Source organism: Cantharellus anzutake (assembly GCF_015039405.1).
Source record: "Cantharellus anzutake strain C23 chromosome Unknown EI90scaffold_16, whole genome shotgun sequence".
NCBI classification, from domain to species: Eukaryota; Fungi; Basidiomycota; class Agaricomycetes; order Cantharellales; family Hydnaceae; genus Cantharellus; species Cantharellus anzutake.
In genome coordinates, this window is record NW_024066966.1 from 838,460 (window position 1) to 863,713 (window position 25,254).

Genomic DNA, 25,254 nt, shown 5'->3' on the forward strand with positions numbered 1-25,254 from the left:
GAAGGTGTTCGCCTCCGAGAAGTCGACTAAGTAGCTGCTTGCGCTAATATTGCTTATATTGCCTTCATCGACCCGAACGGACTTCGGAGTGCCAATACTTTATACCCTGTAACATATGTGTAGAAGAAGCTCTAGCTCTCGTAATGCGTGTGTATTATGTGTGGCAACGGTCAGTAATCAATAGTCCAGGATGATCAAGTGTTTATATATGACACAAGGAAGTTCGCTGACGCACGCCCGGTTTCACAAAGCACCAACCGTGTTTGTAACGTTGTACGTTGGTCGTTTCGGAACAAGACAAAAAACCCTGACGATATCGTGTTCGTCGTTGTTGTCAAGCGCCCGTTGGGTGATCAGTCGTGCATAATCTGGCAGGTAGACAGCATCCTTTGTTTTTCACTAGAGTAGTTACTGAATCCCCTTGCATGCATGCCATGGCGGCGGCCGCTGGATCGGCCAGTGCAAGTACAATAATAACTCGCGGGAAGATTGGGCCGGGCCGTTTTTTCTTTTTTGTTGGTGGGTTATGTATATGACGTTGGCAGTCATGCTGGGATTGCATGCCTATGCATAATAAAGGGTTGGGCTGAAGGCGCCAGATTCTTCGATATTACGAGCTACAGTAGTCTTCGGGTCAAGTATCAATAGTAAACGAGGAGCCCCGGGCCGAGCGCAAGTTGTACATGGGATCCGGGAGTAGTTACTCCCACTGGGCATGAAGATCATATGGGCTTGCATTGCCGTTGCACAGTGGGACCTATAGGTGCCGGAGCGGGATCCTTCTGTGTAATTTCCCACAGCACATTCCACGCAACGGCAGTAGCTGCCCGCAGGACTCGTAAGTATAAGCAAGGACTGGTCCATTGGCACAACGGCTAAACATTGTTAACTGAGGCTGGTCACCTGCCTAGCCTAGGCTAAAATATTGGTGTCACTGTCAGATGTTAACGTGCAGCCAATATATATAGTTTCTGTTTGAACCAGTGTGAACGTCGAGTAGCTTGTAACAGTACCCATGCTGCGCAGTGAACACATTCATCTTTCACACTGTGCAAAAAGCCACGTGTGTGCACACGTCCTCCGTGCATCTCACCTTGGCCGGTGGCAGGGGCAGTGTTTTGACAGATTTTTTTCTTTTTTAAAGATTTGGGGTGACAACGTAATGCGTCATCGTCGATGTCATTGGAGTCCGCCCAGAAAATTGGTCCGGAAGCAAATTCTCGAAATAAGCACAATATATTCGGCCAATTCCGCTACGTTCCAGCTGGGTTATTCGGATTGTCGATTTAACTCAACTCAAACTCGAGAAAAACCAACAAACCATAATTTAGCTCTCATTCAACCCCGGGTGCGCTGAGCCATTAGTGTTTTTTTGCTTTGTCTCAAAATTAGGCGCTTAACAACACGTTTGTTTCTGATGTTTGATTGATAGGGCGCTTCTTGCGTTTTTGGCGAGTAATTCTGATATCAAGCCGTGGAATCGAGTACAAGTTAAAACACGTAAGGGGGGAGGGAACGAACCTTACTGGTCTTATGATTCCTTGAGGAAATGCTGATGTTCTGAATCACAAGGAGGGGAATGATGAGTGGTGTGAAGCCGGGCCCCAGCTCTCATGAAACCCATGGCCCTATACCTGCGTTCGATCATCAACTGAAGACGTTGGGTGATTCCTACCTCTCGTTTATGACGGAGCGGGTTAGGATTGAGGATCAATAGTATGTTGCGCCTTTCTCTTTTTGAGGTTCGGGCGGCTGATTGTTTGCCCCGGGACGACGTGTTAACACTGCCTTAAACAATTCACCTCACCTCCCCCTCCCTCCTTTTGGGGTATTGGTCCATCCGTCTTAGCGTTGCGGCTCTCTCGCGACTTCATCGGAACATCCGAGCGGTAGACAACCTGCTCGACGACAGGGATCCTTCCTCCGTTCGCGTCACCTGGCGCGAACTTCGAGATAACGTCGAAAGGGAAGCAGAAGCGCGCACGGCTTTTGCGAATACGATTCGAACGGACGTTTTACCACCTCTCAAAGCTATGCGAGAGGAACAAGAACGGACGAGGAAGAGGATTTATGAAGATTTGAGAGTTGGCACGGCGGCGCATATTGATTATTTGGAGAACGGTCTTCCGAGGTTGAAGAGGCATTATTTGAAGAAGTGTCAAGAAGTTGAGGTTCGTCGGCTGTTCCCTATATCTTTTCGCTCCGTCTTCACCCCCCCTCGCTCCCTCGCCTTTTGCTGCCCATTTCTTGTTGTTTGATTACTGAATAGTCATCATTCTAAATACCCCAAAACAGGATTATCGAGCTGCGGAACGACCAACTGCTTCGACAACTAGCAACAACGCAAGTGGCGTTAACCCATCTTCCCAGCCCTCTCTACCCCCGGGGGCGATCCCAATACAACGAAGAGCATCATTCGGAGACCGGGAAAAACCTTACATCCAATCACCCACTCCTACATCAACACCCACACCCACACCCACACCCTCCGCTACAGCACTCATCCAATCCGTCTCTACCATCACTTTACCCCCATCGACTCATCAACCTGCGCCCAGAAACCGATCCCCTAGTTCTGCCAACATGAATCCTTTGTTCTCGGATTTGGCTCATCATGGGAAGAAAGGGTTGGGTCAATTGATCGGGTTTTTGGAGCCTGGGAGGGATAGGGAGAAAGATAGGGAGAGAGGGTTATCGACGTCGTTAAAGGAGAATGGTGAAAAACCTAATGGGTTGAAGGGCGTTAGGGCCAAGAGGGAGGCTGATGAAGCCGGTGAGTTGCGCTCATTGGTTTGCTGGGGTCGGTGCGATATGAGCCTGACGGTTTTTTTTTTGCGTGTAGATAAAGAATATCGGAAGGGCGTTCATTGGCTCGAAACCTTAAGATTACGGCGTGTGAAAAGATTGCAGGCTGGTGCGAACGTGAGTCTGATCCTTCCGTATGTGTGGTCTGTGTGTGTGTGTGTGTGTGTGTGTGTGTGTGTCTTAGCTGATTTGCTTTCAAATCTTGTATTCAGAGCCTTGAGACGTTTGTCAGTGAGTTTGGCGAGCTCATGAAGAAAGCGCTCACCATTTATGCCGATTGCGTATCGTAAGTACCTCACCTCCTTACGACCAATCGTTACATTCTGAGTCTTACGCTTTTTTTCTTCTTTTGGTAACTAGTTCAACCGCCTCCATATGTTCATCCGTAAGTACAGGCACTCCCCTTCCCCAAGCCGCAACTTGCTGTTTTCCTCCAATTCCCTAATGCATTCAACATGTTTTGCAATCGTCCGTCCCTCTCCCCTTCCAATTTTTTTTTTCAAGCTTGCCAACCATGGTCAAACCGCCCTCACCGGGATTTCCATCAAGACCGATTCGGAACGAGTCCACAACTTCGTCGAATATGCCTTCCTTCGATCGATCCCACCACAAGTTTATTATTGGAACTATCAAGTTGGGGAATGCAAAGATTTGATATTTGGATTTAGTTTGGTGGATTACGCTACGGATAGAGGGATCGTCAATTCGAACGAGGTCCCTTCGTTGATTTCCAAGTGTATTACGGAGATTGAGATGAGAGGAATGGACGTTGGGGGTATTTATAGGGTTTCGGGGAGACATGCTCTTCTTCAGGAGGTATTTTGTCCTTCCTTATTCTGGACGCTTTGAATAGGTGTGATTCTGATGGTTCGAACCCCCCCCTCTTTATAGTTCCTGCATAAGATTGAACGGGATGAACGGTCGTTTGAGTTTAAACCTACGGATGATATATTTGCGGTTTCTGGGTTATTAAAGGTGAGTGAAATGGTTGGCATTGCTATGCGTGCCTTGGCTGTGGGAGCGTAGGGTTAACAATGGATTTGTTTTGCTTTGGCAGATGTATCTTCGTGAACTTCCCGAGCCTGTGTTTCGGTTCCCACTTTTGGAGCGAGTGCAACATACGAAAGACCGAGGTATGGATGGCGTCTTTCTACGAGATGGCCATTGACGGATAATTCTTGATCTTAATTGATATCTTCATTAGAGGAACACATCGCAAGTGGTTTCCGAACGTTGAGGTCCAAGATTAGGCGGTTACCTTTTGTGCATCAAGTGACGTTAAGAGCGTTGCTTGAGCATCTCGCTCGTGTCGCGGCGAATTCGAACGTCAATAAGATGGACAGTAAGAATCTAGCGATCGTATTTGGTGCGGTGATCTTTGGTGAAGATGAGATGCCCAAAGGGGAGGATGTTCTTTCGGTCGTTGCTCTAAAGGTACGTTTGAACGTGTTCTCGCTTTTGCCCCCAGAATTTTTTTTTACGAACTACGACGCTTTCTTGGACTTCTAAATCGATTGTTATTATTATTATTTAGGACACCGTTATGGAGGATTTGATCACGTATGTTGGGTTGCTCTTCGAAGATCCAGTGAAGAGATCGCCGTCTGCCAATACCTCATCAATCACGCAATCGGAGCCACCATTGCCGAATCCACCTCCAGAGGAACCGTTAGCTGTTGAACCTGGCTCAGCTTACACAAAAGTGACTACGTTACCACCTCGAAAAGACCGGGAACGAGACACGCCGAGAAACAGTAGGGATGGAGAGGACTTTACACCTCGTCTACCTGCACAACCACAGCACTCCATTCATCCGTCTAGGGCTCGCTTGAACCTGAGCAACCCCCCAGTCACTACTACAACTACTCCTACTACTCAACAAATGCCACTGACATCATCTTCTGTTGAGAATGTGGACAGTGGGACTGGCAGTACTGAAGATGTTCACAGTCCACAGCAGCCCAAGCCACCATCGACCTCGTCGTTGTTGGAGGGTCCTGTTAATCAACCTGAAGAAGATGAAGATGAAGACGAAGACGAAGAAGAAGATGATGATGATGACTCCATTTTCGAACCCTACGACCCTCCTCCATCTGATGATAAGCTGTCACCGGGGGATACGAGCGACGGGAGGAAGGAGTTCATCAGTGCACCTTCGTCCCCGCCGTGAACTTTTTTTTTAACTTTCCTCTTCTCCGGGTTGGGATGTCTAGTTTTAGTGCATAGGCCCAAGAATCGTTATGATAATGGAATCACTTTGCTTTTTTTTCTTTTTTCCTTTTTCTCAGTTTTCCCTCAAAAACATTCGAACTGTATGATTAGGATATTTTTTTCTCGTTTCTCGTTCACCGTGAAATAATAAATACCCCCAGCTGCTCACTTTTCATTTCATTTCATTTTTCTTTCCGTCTCTTTTCGATTTCGTCTTCCTCTATCGCGCCATGGGGTGCACGGTAATCGACTGTAAAGTAACATCATGTCCCTGGTTCACTATAAGTATAATGTGCGAGATTTCGGAGTACGGGACTATTATTGAAGCCAAGCAATAATGTACAATAATAATTATGGCATGATGACGGAATGGATTCCGCAAGCACTAGGACTGGTAGCTATTGCGCGGGACGTGGCTCGATTGGTGTTTTTAGCATGCACGAGAGGGGACAGGAGAAAATAGTTCTCTGCCTTGGGAAGGACGCACGACAAGAATTTGAGATCGATCAAGATCAGGTAGCCGGAGAGCATGGCCAGGTCATGGATAAAAAGCGCGTGCGAGGTCGGAATCGGCCCCTTCGTCGAAGTTTGTCATGCACCCATCGACGGCATTTTCGCCCAACTCATCAAAAAGGCTACCGTCGTCGTCGTTGCCAGCCATATCGTCATCTCCGTCGGCCCCGTCGTCACCACTGCTGGGAACATCGGCCATGACATCACCCCTGTCGTCCTCGTTGCTACCACTACTACCACCTACAGCCTCATCCTCACCCTCATCAGCACTGTCGTTTCCTACCTCAAGCGTGTTATCAACATCCATTTGGCTTTCCCCTTCCTTGCCATTTTCCGACTCGTCATCATCCATGTCCTCATCAGCGTCCGTGTGGTTTTCTACCTCAATCTCGTTATCAGCATTCTGGTCGGGTTCTACCTCATCCTCGTTCTCTTCCGATGACGCTCTAGTGTGTACCACAGGCGATGGTTCCGCGGTGGAAATTGGGATTCGTTCAAGGCTGCTAACGGGAACGAGTCGTTTGCTGAATGCAATGACCCGTTGATCTGGGGCCCTGACTCTGATGTACGAGGGATATGATGAGTAAAGATCTTGTGGCAGCGGTTACCTTGTGACGTACACGCCAGGTTGGAAATTCAACACTTGCAAAGTCTCCAAACTTGTTGCTCTGGACAGAGCAACGTACGCTTTAAAAATGAGCGGATGGTCAATATCACGTCCGTACGAGGTCTTCGATCTTGAAACCTTACCTTGACCCTTTTCAAAGATGTTCCGCAAGTTGACTTTAACGCGGGGAAGTGTCTGGCCTTGGGATTTGTGGATACTAAGTGCCCAAGCGAGGATCAATGGTACCTAAGGATCCACTTTGTTTAGGGTTATTCAAGAATGGTGCCCAGCACCCTCACCTGATCTCTCTGAGCTTCGACCCGTCCAGCACTGTTCTCTACGGTGAAAGAAACGGGTACACAAAGCAAGGTCGGACCGCTTTCAAACTGTACAACAGGCCATTTGGTGGCCTGAGCCTGGCTATGTTCTGGGTTGGTACTTTGGGCGTTCTCCAGCTCGACACGATGAAGTAGGCGATCCTTGTCCTTCCGATTGTTGTCTTCTTTGGCTACTTCGAACTGTGACTTCCCTATTTCTTCGAACGCAATGACCCTTCCCACCGAGCCGTTTACGAGACGTCCTTGTTTCAGGTTTTTGATGAGCATAACTTGGGCCCCGATCTGGAAAATATGAATGAGTAGACGGAGAGTTAAAATTAGCTATTCAGCACCGACACGCAAAACCAGTTTCTCTACAGCCACTAGGCGGTCGAGTAACTGTTTGGTTTTGGTCATTGGAACCCTTTGGTGCTTCGAATCGAACCCCTGGCAGTTTGGTCAGTAGGCGAATCGGGGAAATTTCCGGCTGGACTCACGGGGAAGTCGAGGGCGACGAAGGTTTGCTGAGGAAGGGGCAATGCTCGAAGACGGTACATATTCGCATCTTCTGCTTGAGAACGGAGCGCGAAACTTCATCATCCCAATGGTCAACGCTCTCCAGGTTTGTAAGGTATTATACTTACAGTTCAGTCGGCTTCAAATCCTCCGCGTACGTAACTTCTCGAGACAGTTGTTTGAACATGTCGACGGTCGAGCTTGACAAATTTCCAACTCGCATTTCATTCAAGATGCTGACAAACCCTTCATTGATCATTATATGGATTAATAATGGATAGTACCACGAGGCACATGAATACCTACTCCCATCTTTCTGGCGGAATACCTTGGTGAGCGAAAGGAGGTTTGGCATGCACTTGTCCCAACATTCCGCTTCGAAGGCAAACGTTTTGGGTTGTTTCACTCCGTCAATAGTATCAGGAACAGGAGGGAGTTGATAGAAGTCGCCGCAGATCACCAACTGTAAAATGAGAGGGAAGCTTCCAAATCATCGGTGAGCCTTAATTGTGGGGGCATACCTGGATGCCTCCGAAAGGTGCATCATTGTCTCGAATCTTTCTTGCAATATGCTCCAGCTTGTCTAAAAAGACGCCATCGATCATCGAAACTGCAAATGAATCGCTATCAGAATGATTCAAGGATCGATTGAGTTTTTGCCTTACTCTCATCAATAATCAAAGTTTGCGTCTGCCTCCAACGGTGTCGAGCATCCTTTTGATTATAAACTTTCCAATAAAGTTTGTCTGTCGTCTCATTTCCGAGTCCCGCACCTGGTGAACGAATCCATATATGAATGGACAGGGATAACGGATCCAATATAAGCAACACACCTGCAAACGAATGGAGAGTGCAACCACCAATATGCACAGACGCGATACCCGTCGAAGCCGTTACTGCCACATGTTTCTGAAGATCTCGCAGTTTCCGAACCATTTCCCTTAGCAATACGGTCTTTCCAGTCCCTGTCATACCTTTCATCAGAACAGCCGTCTGAGGAAGCATCGGTGTGACTCGCCGGCGGATCCGGTGTAGAAGACGGATTTCCCTTGGACGACCAAGTCCAGTATTGTTTGCTGCTCATCGGAAAGAATGACCTCTACTTTGGGAGGTCGCGTTGCCTCCACTTCCATTGAATGATCGGCTTTTGGTGCCTCCGGGATCAGTGTGGAGGGTGGTGCCTGCGTATCACTTGGCACCGAGGTGTCTTCCATGTCTCCCATGTCTCCTGAGGGATGCTGTTCATCGTCAGATTGCGTGCGCGTCTCAGGCGCATTCTCCGCAACGCCAGGGGAAGAGAGTAATCCAGGTGACTGCTTTACTTCGTCCGATGTGGGGGGAAGTTGCTTCACGACGTCGGGGGTGCGAGGTGGCTCAGGTGCATTTACGGGGATTGTTGGGGGCGTCGTGGTATTGGAGGGGCAACCGACTGTGTTGGGCTTCATAGGGGCTTTAAAATATGACTATGTGAATCAACCTACCAATTTGTGGCATCACATCAGATATCCAGGCCTCTGCTTCAGCCACGGTCTGGAATCCTTTGAACCTGGCACCAGGGAAACCGTTCACCTGGAGAGTCAATAAATTAGCCGCTATCACGATATACCGTTTCCGTGGTAGCTACAGCTTTAGATGCCTGTGCGCATAAGAGGACATCAGAACTGCATGCACCAACGAGACTGATTGAAACCTATCCTACGGAATCCCAATCGTGGTAAATCATTGGGCCGTATCTTCCTATGCGCACAGCATAACATAACTAATTCCCGTAACAATAGAGATGTGAAAAGTCGTCATTCGTTTGGGGAGATCACGGCCAAAGTGTCAGTCAACGCCAAAATGGCGGCGCCTGTGATGGTTCGAATCAGGACAATCAAGTACCTTCCGCTTAGGCATTATTCCCCTTCAATCCCAGGTAGAGAATCCTTCTAAATCTTCAATCAACTGAAACTCGCGCTTTTATGGATTTGGAAACGCGATGAGATCTCCACTAGGCCAAGGGCGCTTGTTGAATTAGATGGATATACTTAGTAATTGACTTTGACATGCACGTGAGGAGGGATCGGGATTCAACAAGTTACCGCGTGACTTGCGGCCGGCGGCCGTTCGTCAGTTCGTCACCCTCAATCCCTCACATCTTCCTGGTTTTAGTGTTTAAACATCACTGTGGTAGCATCTGGATAGCCATTCACCGACCAGACATTCACTGGGGATACCTAAGAGATGCATCCTCTCCCTCAATCTCTTCCTAAGGTACGCAATCCACATTCGAGAAATTAGCATTTCAACACCTGATTATGCTTTGAACCCCATACACTGACAGGAATGCCACAAGGCCGAAAGAATCATGAGAGGGTTTATTGAGCCCAGTAGGAATGGTTTGGACGGGGCAAGTGTCGTTTTCACGATGCTCCGAATGTTAACGCTTTTGAGAGGACGACACTCACCTTGCTTTCTAAGGTTGTCCCCCGGCACGTGCTTTCCCAGGCCCTCGGATTCGTTATCTTTACTGTCATCAAAGCTGGATTCCTCTTCTCTGCTCGCGGTGGTTCTGGTGTTGTCATCGCTCGGCTTGCGGACGGAAGTAAGCGATGCGTGGCAGTGGGGTTAGACTTTCGCTTATTCATCAATTTATTTGTAGCTTGGTCAGCCCCTTCCGCAATAGGCACCGCTGGAATGGGCTTTGGGGGTCAGGCTGGCGCAGGTCAGAGATTGATGCATTGACGCGTGTTCAATTTTGCTGAAATGAGGATTTGCTCATTTATCATTCTTTTCGGGCACCACTCATTCTTGCCATTCCCTCACCGCCACCCACGAAGAAATTACCGAATTCCTCATTGTTCTCAATTCCCGTTCCGCTCTTCAGTCATTCATGGCTGCTGGTTCACTGACACTCGGAGGGAACTTGTCGGTCGCCGTAGGACCTCTTGGAAGGAATGGGGAATTATCTGGCTCCGTCAATACCAAGGGAAAAGTTGCTGCGATGTACTCGTATTCCAAGACAAAGGGATTATTCGGGGGTATCTCTCTCGAAGGGTCTGTCATCTTGGAACGACAGGACGCCAATTGCAAGGCGTACAATGACCACCGTGTCAGTGCTAAAATGCTCCTTTCCGGTCAAGTTCCGCCACCTCCCTGGGCTATGGGATTGATTGACACACTGGAGAAAAGTACTGGAAGCGTCAAAGGGTGGATCCAAGAGGAAGTAACACCTGAGTCGAATCTCAACTCATATGCATTTGGCTCTGGCATTCAAAGCCCGCCAAGCCAGTCGAGGAGTTCCAGCGAATCAAAAACCAAGTCTCAAGTCGAGAAGGAAAACGGAAAGTCTGTCGGTGGAGTATCGCAGAAAAATTCAACCGACTCATTTTTCTCATCGCGAAAGCTCAAGAAATTCAGGGGTGGGTTTAAATCTACTGAGGATGAGTGGGACAGTGATCTCCGAGAACACTACCGCTCCACGTCTCCTTTGGCCGATTCACCATTCCGCTCCACTCCAACCGTTGGATTTGGCGCCGACGATCTGGCCGCAAGAGATGACCCCTTGTTGTTCACCTCTATTCCGTCGAAACCATCCATCACAGCAAAGCAAGCACGCGATTCAACATCTCAATTTGAGACGCACTTCGAGTCCGATTTCGACCCGTTCCGCGATGTTGGTGAGACAACGCAGCCCGCCCATCGGCGAAATACACAAAGTCTTTCCTCGTCCTCGACGAACAACGACGCGAACGTACCAACGGGCCAAGGATCCGGCCACAGCTACACTGAGCCCTCATTCAGCCTCTATGATCATCCAACTCTTCACAAGGTCATGACGGGAGGTTATACTGGGTTCGGTTCGAACACATTTCGTACCTCTGTCGATGCGGAGCCGCCCCGCTATTCGGATGAGACACGAACGCCGCCGTTGACTACATCAATCGATTCCTCTGACACCTCGTCACCATCTCCCGTCTCCCAACGCGCATCCACTCCTTCACACAATCTGTCGTTTAAACGGGGTCTCAACAGTCATGAACGAGATGACGGATTGGAAAGAGCTGTAGCATTGTTTGATTACAATGCTCAAGAGGATGGCGACCTTTCTTTCAAGAAGGGTGACGTGATCACCATCGTGAAACGAACCGGGAGCACAGATGACTGGTGGACGGGCTCCTTCATTCACACTCGGGTGTTTTTCCCGCCAATTATGTTGAGGTTGTTTGATCTCAATTTTAACCCCAGGGGTCGCTTGCGTGTTTGCCCCTGGATGCCTTCTGGGCACCTGCAATTTCCATTTTCGAAATCTGTCCACTGCAATATCCTGATCGCTCATACCCATCTGCGACCAGCATGTATCGTATATCTACCATTCTTTTCCTCTAGATGTACCTTCGGCCCGTCCCTGTATCCACTACATTCCACGCTGCACATTGTATACAATGAGAAACTAATTTCGACTCGTTATCTCGTTTTTCATCCACCTCAATCCTGCGGGCATCGCACCCGCACCTTATGTGGGCGGGCGAAACCGCAAATCCTCGGTATTTTGGCTTGATCATTCTTTGAATTTTGGTGCGCTTGCATGCCCTAAGTACGAGGTTCAAAGACATGAAGTCCGTAATCAATAGTTGAGCACAAGTGAGTAGTGACATGGAGTGAGGGAAAAACTACATTGGAGTGAAGGTGGCGGAAGATAATCATACGAACACGAAATAGGCAGAGGATGTCATAAGGTTAATATTGAAGGATAAACTGAGCGATAAACAACTGCGACTGCCAATGACGGGCGGTATGATTAGGGAAGGGGGGAGGTAATGTGACGATGGGTTTGAGGATGAGAAAGAGGTTTAGGCAATGAATGAATAATTCAGGGAGAGCAATAAAGGAACCCAATGGTTCGATGGAAGAGAACGGACGGTGTGAGGATCCAAAGTCCGTCGAACAATTACCATTACTTATTTCCGTCCACACCTTGACATCCGGGTCCTGTAGGAAGCCAAGAGCCGGACAGCTCTGAAGTAGACAATGAAGTGTATGCCTGTGCAAGCGCTAGAACACGCAGAGAGAGGGTGAAAAGCAGGGACATGAGCTGGGGGATGGGTAGAGAAGTTGAACAGACGAGATGAAACACAGGAACAGAACAAGAGAAAGGGGATGGAGAATATTGGAACACGCAAACACGGAGACGGAAACGCATAGGACAATGATAAATTCAAGATCGCAAAACGATGCAGTCGGCCACGAAATCGAGCTCGCGAAACGGAGCGGGCCATTTTTGTTAATTAAGATCGTGCGTGCAAGTAGCCAGGCCCACTGCAATGCGTCTAGGCAGTAGGAGTTAGAGAGGAGTAAATAGATCGGAGAGGCTGATTAGTTTCGTCACGAGCGGAAATGGGAACATCACCGCCGGGAGCTGTGTTCCAGTTCAAATTCGCGCTGCTGCCACTGGCGGAGCGCTTGTGCCAAATGCTAGCATTCAGACTGCCATTGGTTGCAGCAGCAACGTCAGCTGCACCACCCAGAGACTGGGACGGATATTGCCTCGTAGGGGTGCCATTCGAACTACCGAAAGCCGGAGAAACGAGTGCATGGGCACTAGCAGAGTGCGAATGCCCAGGACGCTGTGGTAAGGTTGTTAGCGCCGTCTCGAGGGCCAAAGACATTCACACGTACGATAGCACTGGGGAAGGAGGTATCAGGCTCAGGAGGCCTGCCGTCCGACATAGAAGAGATATGACGACTGTGAGAAAGAGCAGGAGGTCCTCCAGAAAGGCGAGGAGCCTGAATGGAAAGGGTTGCAGATGTTCCATTCTGAGGAGCACATTGTCATTAGGACACACATTCACATATAATTGAGCAGCAAAACAAACCTCAGCACCTGCGCCTCTCTTCGCAGTGATGCGTGCAAGAATAGAAGAAGGTTGCTCGTTCACGTCACTGCCAGTGCTCGTAGACCTTGTGTGCACGGCATTGGGGCTGTCACCAGTGGGTGGGTTGGGCGTAGCAGTCGAAGTCACAGGGCCACTTCCATCACCAGAACGATTCTCCGCCCCGTTAGGCGGATTGGGGTTACCTGGAGCGCCAGGAGCGGGCAGTTCAGTATGAATGAAACAACAGCGCTTTCCGTATGGACACGAGCCCGAAACCCAGAAGGTCTGATCAGCATGAGTCAGTATTCCGAGACGAAAGGGGAAACATGAAGAGGCCCACTCTGCAAATCTCAGTCTTGTACTTGGGGTGCCTTGCAACCTTCCTGACCTCCTCCTCGCCGTGCGCAAACTGGCATTTGAGCCCATACCTGCAACTCCCTTTCTCTTCCCAACTCCTGCACAACTCGGTCTTGTACAAACCTAATTTACGGTTGTTTGCACTGGGGCCGGTACCCAAAATATCCAGCTGAGGTCCACCGAGGAGCATGTTGCGCATCCCAGCACCAATCATACCATGGTGATGTGGATGAGGGTGGTATGGGGCACCATGCGGCCCTCCATAGGGAGCCCCAACCCCGGCAGCAGGTCCGTGTCCATTCGCCGCATTCTGACCATGACCATTGGCATATCGGCCAAAGAGTGCTGGGTCCGCGGCGGGCGCATACATCTCAGGATAAAATGGCATGCCGTTTGTAGGGTGGGCACCCTGAGCCTGGCTTCCGTGATAACCTTCTGGCACTTGTCCACGCAAAGGCATCGGTCCAGCAGCGTAAGCCGCCGGATTCTGCGTAGGGGCCGGAGGCTGGCCCATGTACGGTTGCATTGGATGCTGGGCCAAGTGCTGGGCGTATGGGTTGTGAATGGGCGAGGGGCTGACAGGCAGAGGACTATAGGGCGGAACTCCGGCGCCAGCACCGATGCTCATCCCCAACCCTGCAACCCCATTGGCATCGGTTGAGCCAGTGTGAATAGCAGGAGGCCGATGGTGATGATAGCCATGGATAGGGCGTCCGGGCGCCGTCCCATTCGCCGGGGTATTCTCGGTCAGATTAGGCGAAAGGCCGAAGTCATACATGCTGGCTTGCGAAGGATGAGCATACGCATTATGCAGACCCGGTTGACCGTATGACGCGGCACCCATGTAGCCTGGCAAACCAACGGCGCTTCCACTGTATTGATGAGGGAGGATGCCACCAGCTCCAACGTAACCTCCAGGACCGGCAGGAGGGCGGCTAAATTGAGACTGAGAAAACAAGGCTTGATCATCGCTTCCTTTGCGGGCTGCTTTGGGCGCTTGATTAGAAGCGTTCCACTCCACAGTGGGCTCACCGAGGTATTGACGATCGGTGGGATAGAGACCACCAGAGGTTGGGTCGCCATAGGATTGGACGGAAGGGAACTGGGGGAAATTATTACGGAAACCAGGGAACCCGGGACGAAACTCGTTGACTGATGAATGTAAATTCGGGAAGGCAACATCGCCTGGCTCGAACTTCTTCACGTCGCCATTTTTCGCGCCTGCGTTAGAACCAACATTGAGCTTCTTGAAGGCGCTTGTGAGAGTGCCATCTGCGTCCAGTGACTTCTTATCATGTTCTGGACCACTGTCCAACTTGGCAGTGTGCACCTTGTCGGCTTTGCCATCGATAGACGAGACAGGGTTCATGGGAGCGACTGCAAATCGCGAATTTCGGTCAGACATAATAAGATGCCGGAATAGTGATACTGAAAACGGAGGGGTTGACTTGCCTCCTGGAGGAGAGTTTTTAAGAGACGAGCGGTGGACCACTTTGTTATTGTTAGCAAAAACTATGATCTCCTCATCAGCAGATTCAACAGATAAGGTGGTGTTCTTGTTGTCAGCAGCTTCTGCTGGCTGAGGTAAATAAGACTGTTGGGCATCCATTTCTGCATGTGGGGGGGAGGCAAAGATTGGTCAGTGGCTTGGATACGGAACACGCGCAGGAAACGGCGCGACGACAAAGACCAGTGACTGACAGAATACTGCGATAAAAGTTAAGGGGAAGGGAGACAGATGAGAGACGAGAGCGACGAAGGGGGAAAACCGTTGATAGTTAAAAAGAGGCAAGGAAGAGGAAGAGCTGTGAGATGACCAATCAGGTAAGGACTCGGCAGTTCAGGGTTTACGGATGCGTTTAAGGGACGTGACTCTGTTAGCAACGACACCGACGTCAGCGGACGTGATGGAGTAAAGGAAAAAATGGCAGGCACCTACCACTGGTTCAGAGGGCGTTAAAAAAATTGCGCAAGAATACGATAAGGGAGAGAAAAATTTAAAGAAGAAGGGCTGTTCAGGTCGAATGAAAAACCGACGCTGTTCAGCTCATAAATTACGGCCTAGGCCGAAGTTTTGTTTACCCCAGTCTAAACAGTCCCAGGACGAGCGCCTAGAACTGTGCGAGGGGTCGGAATAGATACCGTGAGGAACGTAGACGGCACTTCAGACGCTTGAGACGCGTCTTCAGTTGCAAACGCAACGAAACTCCAGGACAGAGAGCGACCCAGCCGCCGGATGCAAATATATCTCCCAAGCGCCGCTACGGGGAACACGTTTCTCAGTGATTAACTTTTTACTTCTCTCACACTTATTCCTGATATTTGCCCACGTTAGCTTTCGCTTGACATACTCTATGCAAGTAAAAAGCTACATGAACTACAGGTAGTTTCGTTGGAGCCTCGTCCCCCGTGACCATCCAAAGGCCAGGGAAGAGGAACCGGATAAGAAACTGAATTCTACACACTGCTTTCAGGGAAGCCAGCGCTGATTTTGACGAAATTGAGAAACAAAAACTAGCCCTGATGAGATCAGCCACAGGAGAGGGGATCCCACAACTCACACGCGCGGCACGTGCCCACTTGCCAACCAGAAATTAGCGCCGTCGATGATCCACGCCGTGCTTATTTGTGCGTCCGGCTCGCAACCAAGTTTCGATGGGGTGCAGCTCAAATTAATGCCTTTGAACTAGTTAACACGTCAGGCGTACCCCGCCTAACCAAGTATTACGTCCCCCCTTCATCATTCACACCTGTACAGAAAGCTGCCCTTCCAGGAAAGATCTTCCAGTTGATTTCAGCACGTTCTGCCACCCTGTGCAACTTCCTCGATGCTCCCAACCTCAATCTATTCCCCAATGCACAGAAAGACGGCGATGAGACGAGAATAGTGTACAGATGTTACGCAACACTTTATTTTGTATTCGTTGTGGATTCATCGGAGAGCGAACTCGGCGTTCTTGATCTTATTCAAGTGAGTTTCTCCACCTGTTGCCTCTGATATATCTCATCATCCAATATTGAGGTCTTTGTGGAAGCTCTTGACCAATCATTTGAAAATGTCTGCGAGCTCGATCTCGTTTTCCATTTTGACGATGTAGGAATTGGGCAATCGTCCATATCGTCCACTCACGCCCTGTCTAGGTCCATCATATCTTGGCGGAGATGATCCAAGGTGGGTTAGTCCTCGAGACAAACGTCCATGAGATTGCGCAATCAGGTGAGCCCCTATCCAAGGCTGTGGTAGCGATGGCTGCTCATTTCCCCTTTTGTGTTGCATTTATTCTAATATTTCCCGCAGTTCGCGAAGCTCGCAAAGCTCGAAAAGATTCATATGCTACGGCGAATCCTTTATCATTGGGAGGTAGTACGGCCGGGACAAGTCAACGCGGTGGCACGAGCATGACAACCCCTTTGGGTTGGTTGGCAGGGAAGATGACTGGGCTAGGCTCAAGATAGTGTTTGTTCCTACCTCGTGCAAGATCAAGGGCCACGTTTCACACTAGCTTCCCACGATCTTCCCACGATCTGATCTCGGATGATGTCAGCAATAACTGGTCGTGCTCTCCACACCTCCTTGTAACGTTATCTACTGTACGCGCGCGCCAGTTCGGCTTGATGGCTACGGGACGGCAGCAAAGTCCAGTGCCGTCCAATGAGTCCCCCTTTGTTACTATTCCAGATTGTGAAGCAAGCCAATTGGTTGGGGAAGATGTCATTTCGCTTGGCACCGGGGATCTCTCTCTGTATGCCGCACCATCTGTTGGTGAGAACTGCCTTAGCCTCACACTTGGTCCGAAGATTGCTTTCTCGCTTGACCCAACTTTAACCACGTTTTTCACCCACAATGAGAAGCCTCGATGGTACTTTTTTTCATTGCCACTCGCTACTGTGAGCCCTCGTTCATCAGTGGATGGAGAACATCCGATTTCTTCCCCCGGTCCTTTAGTCGCCACTTCTGCTATCATCACTCCGGCTACTCAGCCTCTAGCATCAAAGAGGCACATTGAAAACATTGGCTCCGGCTCATACATTCGACTCACGCTTCCTGAGGGTCCGCTACGCGATCCAACGCCTGGGAATTCTCTCAAGAAACTTCGGGATGAGTTTGAGGACGCGCTCATATCTCATGGCTTCTTAAAGGGCCAAGAAGCACGCACATACAGCGAAGACTTAGGGAGAATTATTAGAGAAGCTGCAGAAAACGCTGTCAACAGCGTGCGAAATAGAACAGCACTGTGCGTAACTCGCGTTTCTTATTTGACAGGCACGATAGGTACATACATTTCGTGATTTCACTAGACATGTCGTCAGAGACCTATCAGCATCAACACCCCAATCTTCCACTCAATTCTCCCCCACCACCCATTCCTTTATTGATGGTGCGGCGACTGCGACACATGCTTCGGCACTTCACGCTAATAAAGCAGCTGAAACGTTGGCTCAAATATCCACCATGGTAGGGGAACGTGTCGCGGGACTTTTTGGCATACAACACCCTAGCAACGGGGGAGGAAACGAGGGCGTTAGTCCCACCACAGGCGCCGAGTCTCGCTCCGCAACGCGCGTCGGTACTCCCCGCATGTCAATGACGGCGGTTCGCGATGAGGGGAATCTTAATCCACTTGGCGTCGGAACGGCAGATGAAGCAGATTGGGGATCCAAATCGGACGTCAATGAATCAGCGGAAAATTTAAACGACACGAACATGGTTGCTGCTGTCGCCAGTGTACGCAGTTCCGAGTTGAATGAAGTAGCAACAGATGATATTGCTGAGCTCGGAGCTACTGCTGGTAAGGTGACGAGGGCTAGCGAGCGTGCGGTTACTCCTCCTGAAGGTGTCTCTGAGGGGTGAGACTTGGCTTTATTTTTGGTTCGACTAAAATCGGAGAAAATCTAAGCGACGCCGGTTACACAGGGACAAAGAACTCGTTTCGGCGGTTGCGGAAACATCGCAAGGAATTGTCCAACACAATCATGGCGATGCGGCCGCAGGACTCGCATCGAAACTGGGAAATTTCATAACGGACGCGGGACGCCCTGGAGTTAACACACTTGGAGTCAGTTCTGGCCCCTCCCCCCTGAAACTTTGGATCTATCAATATTAATTCCATTCCACTTGCACTTTGCTTCTGATAGACTCCATCAGACGTTGCTATAGGAACTCCAGCGGCCACTTCATGATTTCCGACGAGACGAAACTGGGAGCGTGAAGCTTGTACCCTTCCTTCCCGGAGCACGAATCGAAGGGATCACCGGAGACTTTGTCTTTATTGATTCTATGTTCTAGCGGGACGCAGTTGTTACAAGCACAGCAGCATTTATACACACCCTTTATTAAAATATGCCCAATTCTAACTCCCCAGAACACAGCGAAGCATGCACGTTACAATTTGCCAACAGATTACCTGGCACATTGTACGAGAAACAATCCCTTGCGGTAAGTATTGGAGGAAGCAGAAGCACCGCTCGTTGGGCCCAGATGCCAGCCGCATCATTCAAACAGAACCGCAATAACCCTGTGTTCTTCTATTTGGCGACGCCGGATTGAGCGATTCCAGTCATTGTGTTGCACGCGCGTCCTTAGATCTGAGTGTACTAACCGTCCACGTCTGTTCCGAGCCCCCCCACAGCGGCCAATCTACCCAAAACAAAAATGGATCCGTGCAACTGAACCAGCCGTAGCTCAGGAGGTGTCTCAGATTGCTGCACACAAGATCCTCATACGAAATGGAGTTGATCCTAATGGGGGACACGATGCGGCGCTCACGGGAGTCAGCGGGTCCATCACAGTTGCCCACGCGATCCGGGGGCACCATCAGAGAGTGCCGATGTCATACTGATAGAAACAGGGGCTGCGAAGTTGACGACAAAGGGCGGCCGAACTCCCGAATAGGATTTCCTGCCAAGCGACGCCGGGCCGCCCATTTACCCCTATCTCGAGGTCAAGCCAATCCAGGCAGTGACAAGGTGGACATACTCAGAAGTATAACCCTTGAAACCTAAATACTGGACTGAAGCGTAAGCCAGTCGACGTGCCAAACTGGGCCCTCAAAGAGCAATACTTTGGAGTCTGGTAGCCAATGCGAGCATTGCTGCATTTCAACACTCAAGGCTAACCCAACCTGCGCATAGTCCTCATTGCTCAGCCGACGGGCGCTTGGGGGAATGGAATTCAAAATTCCACAATTGAATTCCGATAAATTGAAACACGGCAGCGCGCCTTGCTCATCCCGGGTCAATGCCGTCGCGAGTAAGGTAACGAGGACCCACGATCAACACCAACCGCTATTCAGACATTAGGCTGTACTTAACCGGCTACATATTGAAATATTGTTGCATCAAGTACCGCTCCCTTTGTGAGCGTGACCTTTGTGGGCAAGCGCAGCTTCCATGATCTTATAAATATAGAGGCTTCGCAATCTCTTTCTTTGTTTAGCCTCCAGAACACGTCCCCACCTATGCAGAAACTGCAGGGCATTTTGAAGAGGTCGCCAAAATCTTCTCCTAAGATCATCACAGGGAATGGACAACATTCGCCTCTGCCTGCGGGCTCTCCTGGGCGAGTGACAGAGGGTTCTGGCAATACATCAACACAAACGCCGAATTCGTTAGGATTGGCACTGAGTGGGGTGCCTGATGACCCCGTAATCAGTTCTTCTAAGGAAGAGAACATCGCGAATGTTCTCATATCATCCAAGGCAGAACAGTAAGTCTTCGTTGTGCTGTTGTTCGGTATCGTTGTGAGACTGATCATCCACCATAGTAGCCCCCTTCCAGAAGATCCGGCTGCTAATTGGTATGGGTCTCCAAAATCGCCCACTGCCTCAGCGTTGCCCAGTCTCGGCTTTGTATCGTATCCCGGCATCTCAGCTGAGGACAGCGCTAAACCTCCGGCGCCCGAACAAGCTGTTGCTGTCTCTAGAACAAGAGACATGATCAGGAAGGCATTGGGAAAAAGATCAGAGTCGCGCGCCTCGAATCGTTCTCCAAAAAGCTCCCCAAAACATCAAGCACGCAGCTTAAGCCCAGAAGGAACGAAGGGAGCTGCACTGACAGTTGCTCATGATATCCTCGATATTTCTGTGGACCTTGTCGGCTTCGCCCCAATCCCCGGTCTTCGAGAGGCCGCAAATAGCCTGCTTAAAATTTGGTCCCTTGTTCAGGCTGTTGAAGTGAGTTGTATCCTCGGATGTTATTTCGACAACCCCAAAATCTCAATCACGCTCCTATAGTCTAATAAGATGGCTTGCTTGCATCTAGCTGAGAGATGTGCCTCAATTCTAGCATCTGTGAGAGCCGAAGTAGAAGGGGCTGGGCCGGATGTCCAGCGGACATTAGAGGAGCCGCTGACTAAGCTGAATGTTACATACCATGAAATTGAAGATCTCATGCAGAAGTACAAACATTTTCTTTCATCTACATACGAATATGCTCATGATATTTGTATAGACAAGTCGAGCGCCCGTTCATCAAGAGGTACTTGAAACGCGATGAAGTACTGGGGATCATTCAAGACTGTCATGAGAAACTGACTGACAACCTCGGCGCTTTCGGTGTAAGAGTGCCTCCTAATAAAAACGCGCATCATAAATTCTAATCGCGAGGCCTGTAGTTGGCTGTTCAAATCCGCATTTTGCGAGAAATAAAGGCACAGCAGGCGACTGGAAATGAAATTCAGGAGCCTTCCAGTCAACCCATAGCTTCCCCCCCGCCTGCTTATTCTGTAGCTCCTACTACTGCAGGAAGCACACTCGAACAAAGCCACATCAGTATCCCTTCCGACCCCTCGGCTGTTCTTCCTCAAATTGCTTCACATCATCAAGCAAGGTTTATTCAAGATTATCATGTCGATTCAGCGGACCTTACGCACATCATTCGAGAAGTACTGGGTTCTGGGTCAGAAGCGCGCTTGATCGAGGTATGGTAGCCCTCTGATGCGTCTTAGTAATTGATGATTGATCGCCTTTCCACAGGTTCTCCAAATCCAACGACCCGACATCGCAGAAGCCGTGAAGACGTTGCAGAGGGCTCTAGAGGTCTCGTTGTACCGCTTGAAGGAAGAAATGTAGAATTAACAGAACGTCTGCTGGCAGGATCCCTACTTGTCCACTCCTCCCTCTAGGAGGTCGTCCAGGTCAAGCCACGAACACGAGTCGAAGACCACAACAACTGTTGAGCAGCTTTCCTTGGATGACAAGGGTGACATGACTGTCCATCGCGAGTTCATCGAAGAAGGGATTGAGGCTCTACGAAACATGGGCACCGACGTGGGAACCATACCGCCTGTGAGAAGTCATTTCGATTTATCCTTACCCGGCTCACTCGCATAATCAGTGGACAATTACACGATGGGAAGTAGATCGTCACAAAGTCATAGGTGAAGGTCACTTCAGCAAAGTTTTTAAGGGTGGTTGGAAGGGAAGAACTGTAGCGATAAAGGTATGATACCTAGGAAATTGCCGGGGAAAAAACAACGGCTAATATCAAGTTCAGGTTGTTGCACGCATCACACCTGCTCATCTATTTGTCCATGAAGCAGAGATATGGAAGTCTCTCAAGGTAGCGCACGGTCATCGCAACTCCGTGTTCATGCTTTGTCCAACACCCCTCTGCCACAGCATCCGAACGTGCTTGAGCTGTTGGGTGCTTCGAGCGCCTCCAGCAATCCTCCTTGGTTCTTTGTTTCTCCCTACATGGAAAATGGCAATCTCGTTAGGTTCCTTCAGCAACATCCTAATCATGGTCGGGCTCTGCAATTCGTGAGTCCAAAGAAGCTTAAGTTCGACGATTGTGTTAAGAAACTGTGCAGATCCATGAAATTGCTGTGGGCATGGCGTATTTGCATGGGAATAATGTACTTCACGGGGATTTGAAGGTAAGTCGCCACCTTGTTGCTTAATTATCGACACTCGATCTTCCCCCGCCCCTAGGCTAGCAATGTGCTCATTGATGATGTATGTCATATCGTCTGTGGCTGGAGGGTTAAACTAAACCTTTCCGCTTGCGATCCAGAACTTCCGCTGCGTCATTACGGACTTCGGACAGTCCAAGTTAAAATCTGAAGCCTATCGAATAAGCGGAACTTCGATGCCAAGTACGTTTGGTGTTTTTTTTTTTTGATGATTCTCTTGGTCCTTGCTCAGCCACCAAAGTCCAAGGAACTTTGCGATGGCTCGCTCCCGAAGCCATGGATGCCGCAGCACACCTCACCTTTGAGCGAGACGTTTACGCTTTTGCAATCTGTTGCGTTGAGGTCGGTGCCGATTATCAATGTTCAAAATCTGCAATGTAACTCATTACACTTGTTCAGATTCTGGGAGATGGCGCCTTACCTTGGGCTAATCTTGACAACTTCGTGAGGCGGTGCCTTTTATTTTAAAGGCCATAGATACTGACCATCGTGAAAGCTGGTTCGAACATTGGTGCTAGGTGCATCCTGAAATCCCTCTCTATTGTCTCATATCACTAACTGATCCGTCACAAAAATAGAAAGAGACCAGAGGCCTGAAATTCCAAACAGTCCCGATGCCACAGAAAGGATGCAGGGGTTGATACGTGCATGCTGGGATCATAATCCAGCGGTGAGGCCGTCATTTGATGCTATCGTCACTCGCACATCAGAGTTGCTACATGACCAAAACTGGAGCGGACAAGATATAACCCCCCAGCCAGGGTTGCTTCCCCTTCATGACGAGTCTCGCTCTCCTTCATTGAATCCAAAAAGTCCTTCCCTTGCACCACAGCGTGGTGAAGGACTTGAGCCTGCAAGTAAGCACCGTTCCCTGCGTCGTGTGATTGGTATTGATGATGATCGCAGGTCCATGGGATGATGAAGACCCCCATTATGACTCACCCGTATCCATCACATCTGAAGACTCCTTCAAGTCTATTCATGATACCGACCCGCCCGCACACCAAGCTGAAACATCTCCACCCACGAGGATGGGAACTAAGGAGAGCTCTGTCTATTCGGGTCCTATGGAGCACTCGCATCTGATTTCCAGAGATGATGCCCCAAGAGATGGATATGTGTCTCCGGTACCATGCGACGAGAATGTTGCTGAACGAAAGGACGAGAGGAGATATCGTCTAAATCTGAACCACCCCTATCACGAATCATTGAAGCTGCCATGTAAGCCAAAGACTCTAACGAGGAAACATCTTCACTCAAACCCTCATTAGTATGGACACCATCTCAGGTATACATCGGGGACGTTGGTTATCACAAACGACCGCACGGATCCTTTGTCCGACTCTTCAGCGCGTTCGATCCCGATGGCACTTTTGTGACCCATGGACAGCATCCTCCCGCGCTTAAGCCCGTCCCGACAGGAACATTGGTTCACGACAAACGTAACATTCTCCAAAGAGGTCTCCAGTGGTTCGGGAGTATCCTTCGGCCGACCACAGGCCAAACCGATACACCGAGGACCATAGCGAGACAGTACAGCTTCTTGCTGCGTGCAGAACATCACAGATCGATGATCGTAGCGGAGTCGACGACCTACGTAAGTCTTCGTTTCGAGCATCGAAGTTGCACTCCTTGGTAATAGAATATCGCAGAGATATATGCACTCGATAGAATCATCCAAGAGATGGTTTGCGGAACATCAAGAAACGATCCTCAAGCTTTACGGTCGCAAGCATCATCTTCAGAAGGAGGACCTTCTGATGGGTGAGTTTTGTAATCCGCTTATAAACTGCATCATCCCTAAGCCCCCTCCGCCCTCTCAGTAATTGGAACACTGGACACACGGGATTATGCTCTATGTAGGTTCTAAAATTCAGTCGTGTCCGTCAAATTGCTAATTATCGTGTGTCAGTCGTGAACCATTATCATCCAGATGGACACGCTCACTTTAATGTGTGAGTATTTACCCTCAACTGCTGTTGTGGAGACACTTCACCAACGTTCCTTACCAGTTATAGCGAGCGATGGGAAGGAGAACCATTCGGTGAATGGACTACAGGTATGTGAGCCCCTTCCGACCGAAAAGTTTTACCCAATGAGTCGATTTCAAGACACTATGACTACCCCTGGTGGGCCTCACTACGATGAGGATACCCTGTCCAATGTGCACTCGGCGAACAAAGTATCAAAGGTCCGCTCTAATCCGTAAGCGCATATCTTTCTTGACATTTCCGACCCGCATCTCATGGAAGGCTCAAAAAGCGAGCCCACCTATACGGTTCTTCTTGCGCGACTGCGCTTCAAGCCCGATTCAATGCAACCCACTTCACTATGAGCCATTGTGTGTATCGCAAGTGCAGAGCACTGTATGACATTTATTTAGCAGGACTCATTGCAACGCCATTGCATGGACATTTAATATCCCACTGATGTAAATATCGACTTGGACACTTGTAATACCACCACGGCAAGAGCTACTCGATCCATATTCGGACGAGGGTTCTTCCCTTATCTTCGTTACTTCGAGAGGGCATGCAGGGGCCAGCTAGGGACCAACTTCTAGACCTCTGATGGTGTGGATATTGTATGAATCATGCATGCCGTGCGGTGCTCGGTCGTCGATCTGCAGGTATAAGCTGATGGGTAAAACGTGTACGATAATATATGTATGCATGCATATGTGCATCCCCAATTGATTCTCGTCAGGATCGACTCAGGAGTGCGATAAAGAAAACTAAGTAGTCCGTAAGATGATTGCATGGTCCGAGTAAAGGATGGGAGGATTTTGTATGGCCGCGCGCAGCTTCTGGTCCGACTTGGTGGGTACACTTTTGGCCTCTCTCTCTCTCCTTCCTCCAAAAATTGCACCTAGTAAATGCAGCGGGATCGGTTCCGGTTCCGTTGGCTGTGACGCGTAACGTAACGCGTCCTTTCCCCAAGCCAACCCACTTACATACTCCGAATTCTTGTTCGAGCCCTCAGGCTTCTCGCCATTCCACCACAATTCGCTTATAACTTGGAAGCATGTCTTGGAGTACGTCTTCTTTATTGACACCACGTTTTCTATCGGATGTCATATCCAAGAACCTTCTCCCTTCTCTCTCACCAAATCAAGTCACTACGTCAGTACTTCCTCTCATACACACGTACCGGTATATCGGC

General features: G+C 49.5%; 9 protein-coding genes across 9 annotated transcripts; 6 read left to right on the forward strand and 3 right to left on the reverse strand.

The window, feature by feature from the left end:
• Nucleotides 1–1,582: 1,582 nt before the first annotated feature.
• Nucleotides 1,583–5,344, forward strand: EI90DRAFT_2970532 (uncharacterized protein; the record flags this gene model as incomplete). The annotated part of the gene is made up of 11 exons (XM_039055688.1): nt 1,583–1,716; nt 1,850–2,171; nt 2,296–2,773; nt 2,843–2,922; nt 3,018–3,091; nt 3,166–3,190; nt 3,310–3,621; nt 3,697–3,780; nt 3,863–3,938; nt 4,010–4,239; nt 4,340–5,344. 11 exons carry the CDS (start codon nt 1,583–1,585, stop codon nt 4,973–4,975), a joined length of 2,451 nt encoding a protein of 816 aa, XP_038917902.1. The 3' UTR covers nt 4,976–5,344.
• On the reverse strand, nt 5,337–6,172 carry EI90DRAFT_517854 (uncharacterized protein). The gene is made up of 3 exons (XM_039067722.1): nt 6,150–6,172; nt 5,612–6,087; nt 5,337–5,532 (listed from the first exon to the last, which is right to left on the reverse strand). The coding sequence occupies exons 2-3, from the start codon at nt 5,879–5,881 to the stop codon at nt 5,368–5,370; spliced, it is 435 nt and encodes a 144-aa protein (XP_038917903.1). The 5' UTR covers nt 5,882–6,087; nt 6,150–6,172; the 3' UTR covers nt 5,337–5,367.
• A 129-nt stretch (nt 6,173–6,301) lies between these two features.
• EI90DRAFT_518524 (uncharacterized protein) lies at nt 6,302–7,089 on the reverse strand. The gene is made up of 3 exons (XM_039067723.1): nt 6,951–7,089; nt 6,811–6,900; nt 6,302–6,756 (listed from the first exon to the last, which is right to left on the reverse strand). The coding sequence occupies exons 1-3, from the start codon at nt 7,008–7,010 to the stop codon at nt 6,406–6,408; spliced, it is 501 nt and encodes a 166-aa protein (XP_038917904.1). The 5' UTR covers nt 7,011–7,089; the 3' UTR covers nt 6,302–6,405.
• Nucleotides 7,090–9,076: 1,987 nt separating this feature from the next.
• Nucleotides 9,077–11,426, forward strand: EI90DRAFT_3153499 (uncharacterized protein). Its single transcript, XM_039065864.1, has 6 exons — nt 9,077–9,222; nt 9,293–9,358; nt 9,430–9,553; nt 9,611–9,673; nt 9,720–11,143; nt 11,197–11,426. The coding sequence occupies exons 1-6, from the start codon at nt 9,193–9,195 to the stop codon at nt 11,335–11,337; spliced, it is 1,848 nt and encodes a 615-aa protein (XP_038917905.1). The 5' UTR covers nt 9,077–9,192; the 3' UTR covers nt 11,338–11,426.
• Nucleotides 11,427–13,055: 1,629 nt separating this feature from the next.
• EI90DRAFT_2898610 (uncharacterized protein) lies at nt 13,056–13,299 on the reverse strand (the record flags this gene model as incomplete). Its single annotated transcript, XM_039054029.1, has 2 exons — nt 13,056–13,109; nt 13,165–13,299. Coding segments are annotated over 2 exons (189 nt in total), but the record flags the coding sequence as incomplete, so codon positions are not given.
• A 2,488-nt stretch (nt 13,300–15,787) lies between these two features.
• Nucleotides 15,788–16,637, forward strand: EI90DRAFT_3145075 (Adaptor protein complex sigma subunit; the record flags this gene model as incomplete). The annotated part of the gene is made up of 5 exons (XM_039065233.1): nt 15,788–15,809; nt 15,872–16,152; nt 16,204–16,275; nt 16,323–16,398; nt 16,480–16,637. The coding sequence occupies 5 exons, from the start codon at nt 15,788–15,790 to the stop codon at nt 16,635–16,637; spliced, it is 609 nt and encodes a 202-aa protein (XP_038917907.1).
• An 80-nt stretch (nt 16,638–16,717) lies between these two features.
• EI90DRAFT_515768 (uncharacterized protein) lies at nt 16,718–17,553 on the forward strand. Its single transcript, XM_039067721.1, has 3 exons — nt 16,718–16,944; nt 17,034–17,069; nt 17,128–17,553. The coding sequence occupies exons 1-3, from the start codon at nt 16,797–16,799 to the stop codon at nt 17,469–17,471; spliced, it is 528 nt and encodes a 175-aa protein (XP_038917908.1). The 5' UTR covers nt 16,718–16,796; the 3' UTR covers nt 17,472–17,553.
• Nucleotides 17,554–17,749: 196 nt separating this feature from the next.
• EI90DRAFT_3051322 (uncharacterized protein) lies at nt 17,750–18,530 on the forward strand. The gene is made up of 2 exons (XM_039059831.1): nt 17,750–18,029; nt 18,097–18,530. Exons 1-2 carry the CDS (start codon nt 17,761–17,763, stop codon nt 18,284–18,286), a joined length of 459 nt encoding a protein of 152 aa, XP_038917909.1. The 5' UTR covers nt 17,750–17,760; the 3' UTR covers nt 18,287–18,530.
• Nucleotides 18,531–19,639: 1,109 nt separating this feature from the next.
• On the forward strand, nt 19,640–24,301 carry EI90DRAFT_3015196 (uncharacterized protein; the record flags this gene model as incomplete). Its single annotated transcript, XM_039056880.1, has 24 exons — nt 19,640–19,887; nt 19,948–20,353; nt 20,414–20,577; nt 20,631–20,736; nt 20,794–21,099; nt 21,155–21,246; nt 21,304–21,466; nt 21,516–21,620; nt 21,675–21,740; nt 21,800–21,940; nt 21,991–22,056; nt 22,112–22,135; nt 22,194–22,275; nt 22,325–22,434; nt 22,492–22,536; nt 22,589–22,610; nt 22,671–22,949; nt 22,999–23,313; nt 23,364–23,689; nt 23,745–23,856; nt 23,916–23,951; nt 24,026–24,047; nt 24,105–24,151; nt 24,204–24,301. The coding sequence occupies 24 exons, from the start codon at nt 19,640–19,642 to the stop codon at nt 24,299–24,301; spliced, it is 3,381 nt and encodes a 1,126-aa protein (XP_038917910.1).
• Between the last annotated feature and the right edge of the window lie 953 nt (nt 24,302–25,254).

Coding starts and splice junctions, on each gene's coding strand:
- EI90DRAFT_3051322 (XM_039059831.1), top strand. CDS start 17,761: ATGTCAATGACGGCGGTTCGCGATGAGGGGAATCTTAATCCACTTGGC. Junction 18,030..18,096: donor CCTGAAGGTGTCTCTGAGGG/GTGAGACTTGGC, acceptor CCGGTTACACAG/GGACAAAGAACTCGTTTCGG.
- EI90DRAFT_517854 (XM_039067722.1), bottom strand. CDS start 5,881: ATGGATGATGACGAGTCGGAAAATGGCAAGGAAGGGGAAAGCCAAATG. Junction 5,533..5,611: donor AAAATGCCGTCGATGGGTGC/ATGACAAACTTC, acceptor CTCTCCGGCTAC/CTGATCTTGATCGATCTCAA.
- EI90DRAFT_515768 (XM_039067721.1), top strand. CDS start 16,797: ATGGCTACGGGACGGCAGCAAAGTCCAGTGCCGTCCAATGAGTCCCCC. Junction 16,945..17,033: donor GTATGCCGCACCATCTGTTG/GTGAGAACTGCC, acceptor CACAATGAGAAG/CCTCGATGGTACTTTTTTTC. Junction 17,070..17,127: donor TTTCATTGCCACTCGCTACT/GTGAGCCCTCGT, acceptor CCGGTCCTTTAG/TCGCCACTTCTGCTATCATC.
- EI90DRAFT_518524 (XM_039067723.1), bottom strand. CDS start 7,010: ATGTACCGTCTTCGAGCATTGCCCCTTCCTCAGCAAACCTTCGTCGCC. Junction 6,901..6,950: donor TCGTCGCCCTCGACTTCCCC/GTGAGTCCAGCC, acceptor CCAAACTGCCAG/GGGTTCGATTCGAAGCACCA. Junction 6,757..6,810: donor TAGAGAAACTGGTTTTGCGT/GTCGGTGCTGAA, acceptor CATATTTTCCAG/ATCGGGGCCCAAGTTATGCT.
- EI90DRAFT_3153499 (XM_039065864.1), top strand. CDS start 9,193: ATGCATCCTCTCCCTCAATCTCTTCCTAAG. Junction 9,223..9,292: donor TCCCTCAATCTCTTCCTAAG/GTACGCAATCCA, acceptor ATACACTGACAG/GAATGCCACAAGGCCGAAAG. Junction 9,554..9,610: donor CGCTCGGCTTGCGGACGGAA/GTAAGCGATGCG, acceptor ATTTATTTGTAG/CTTGGTCAGCCCCTTCCGCA.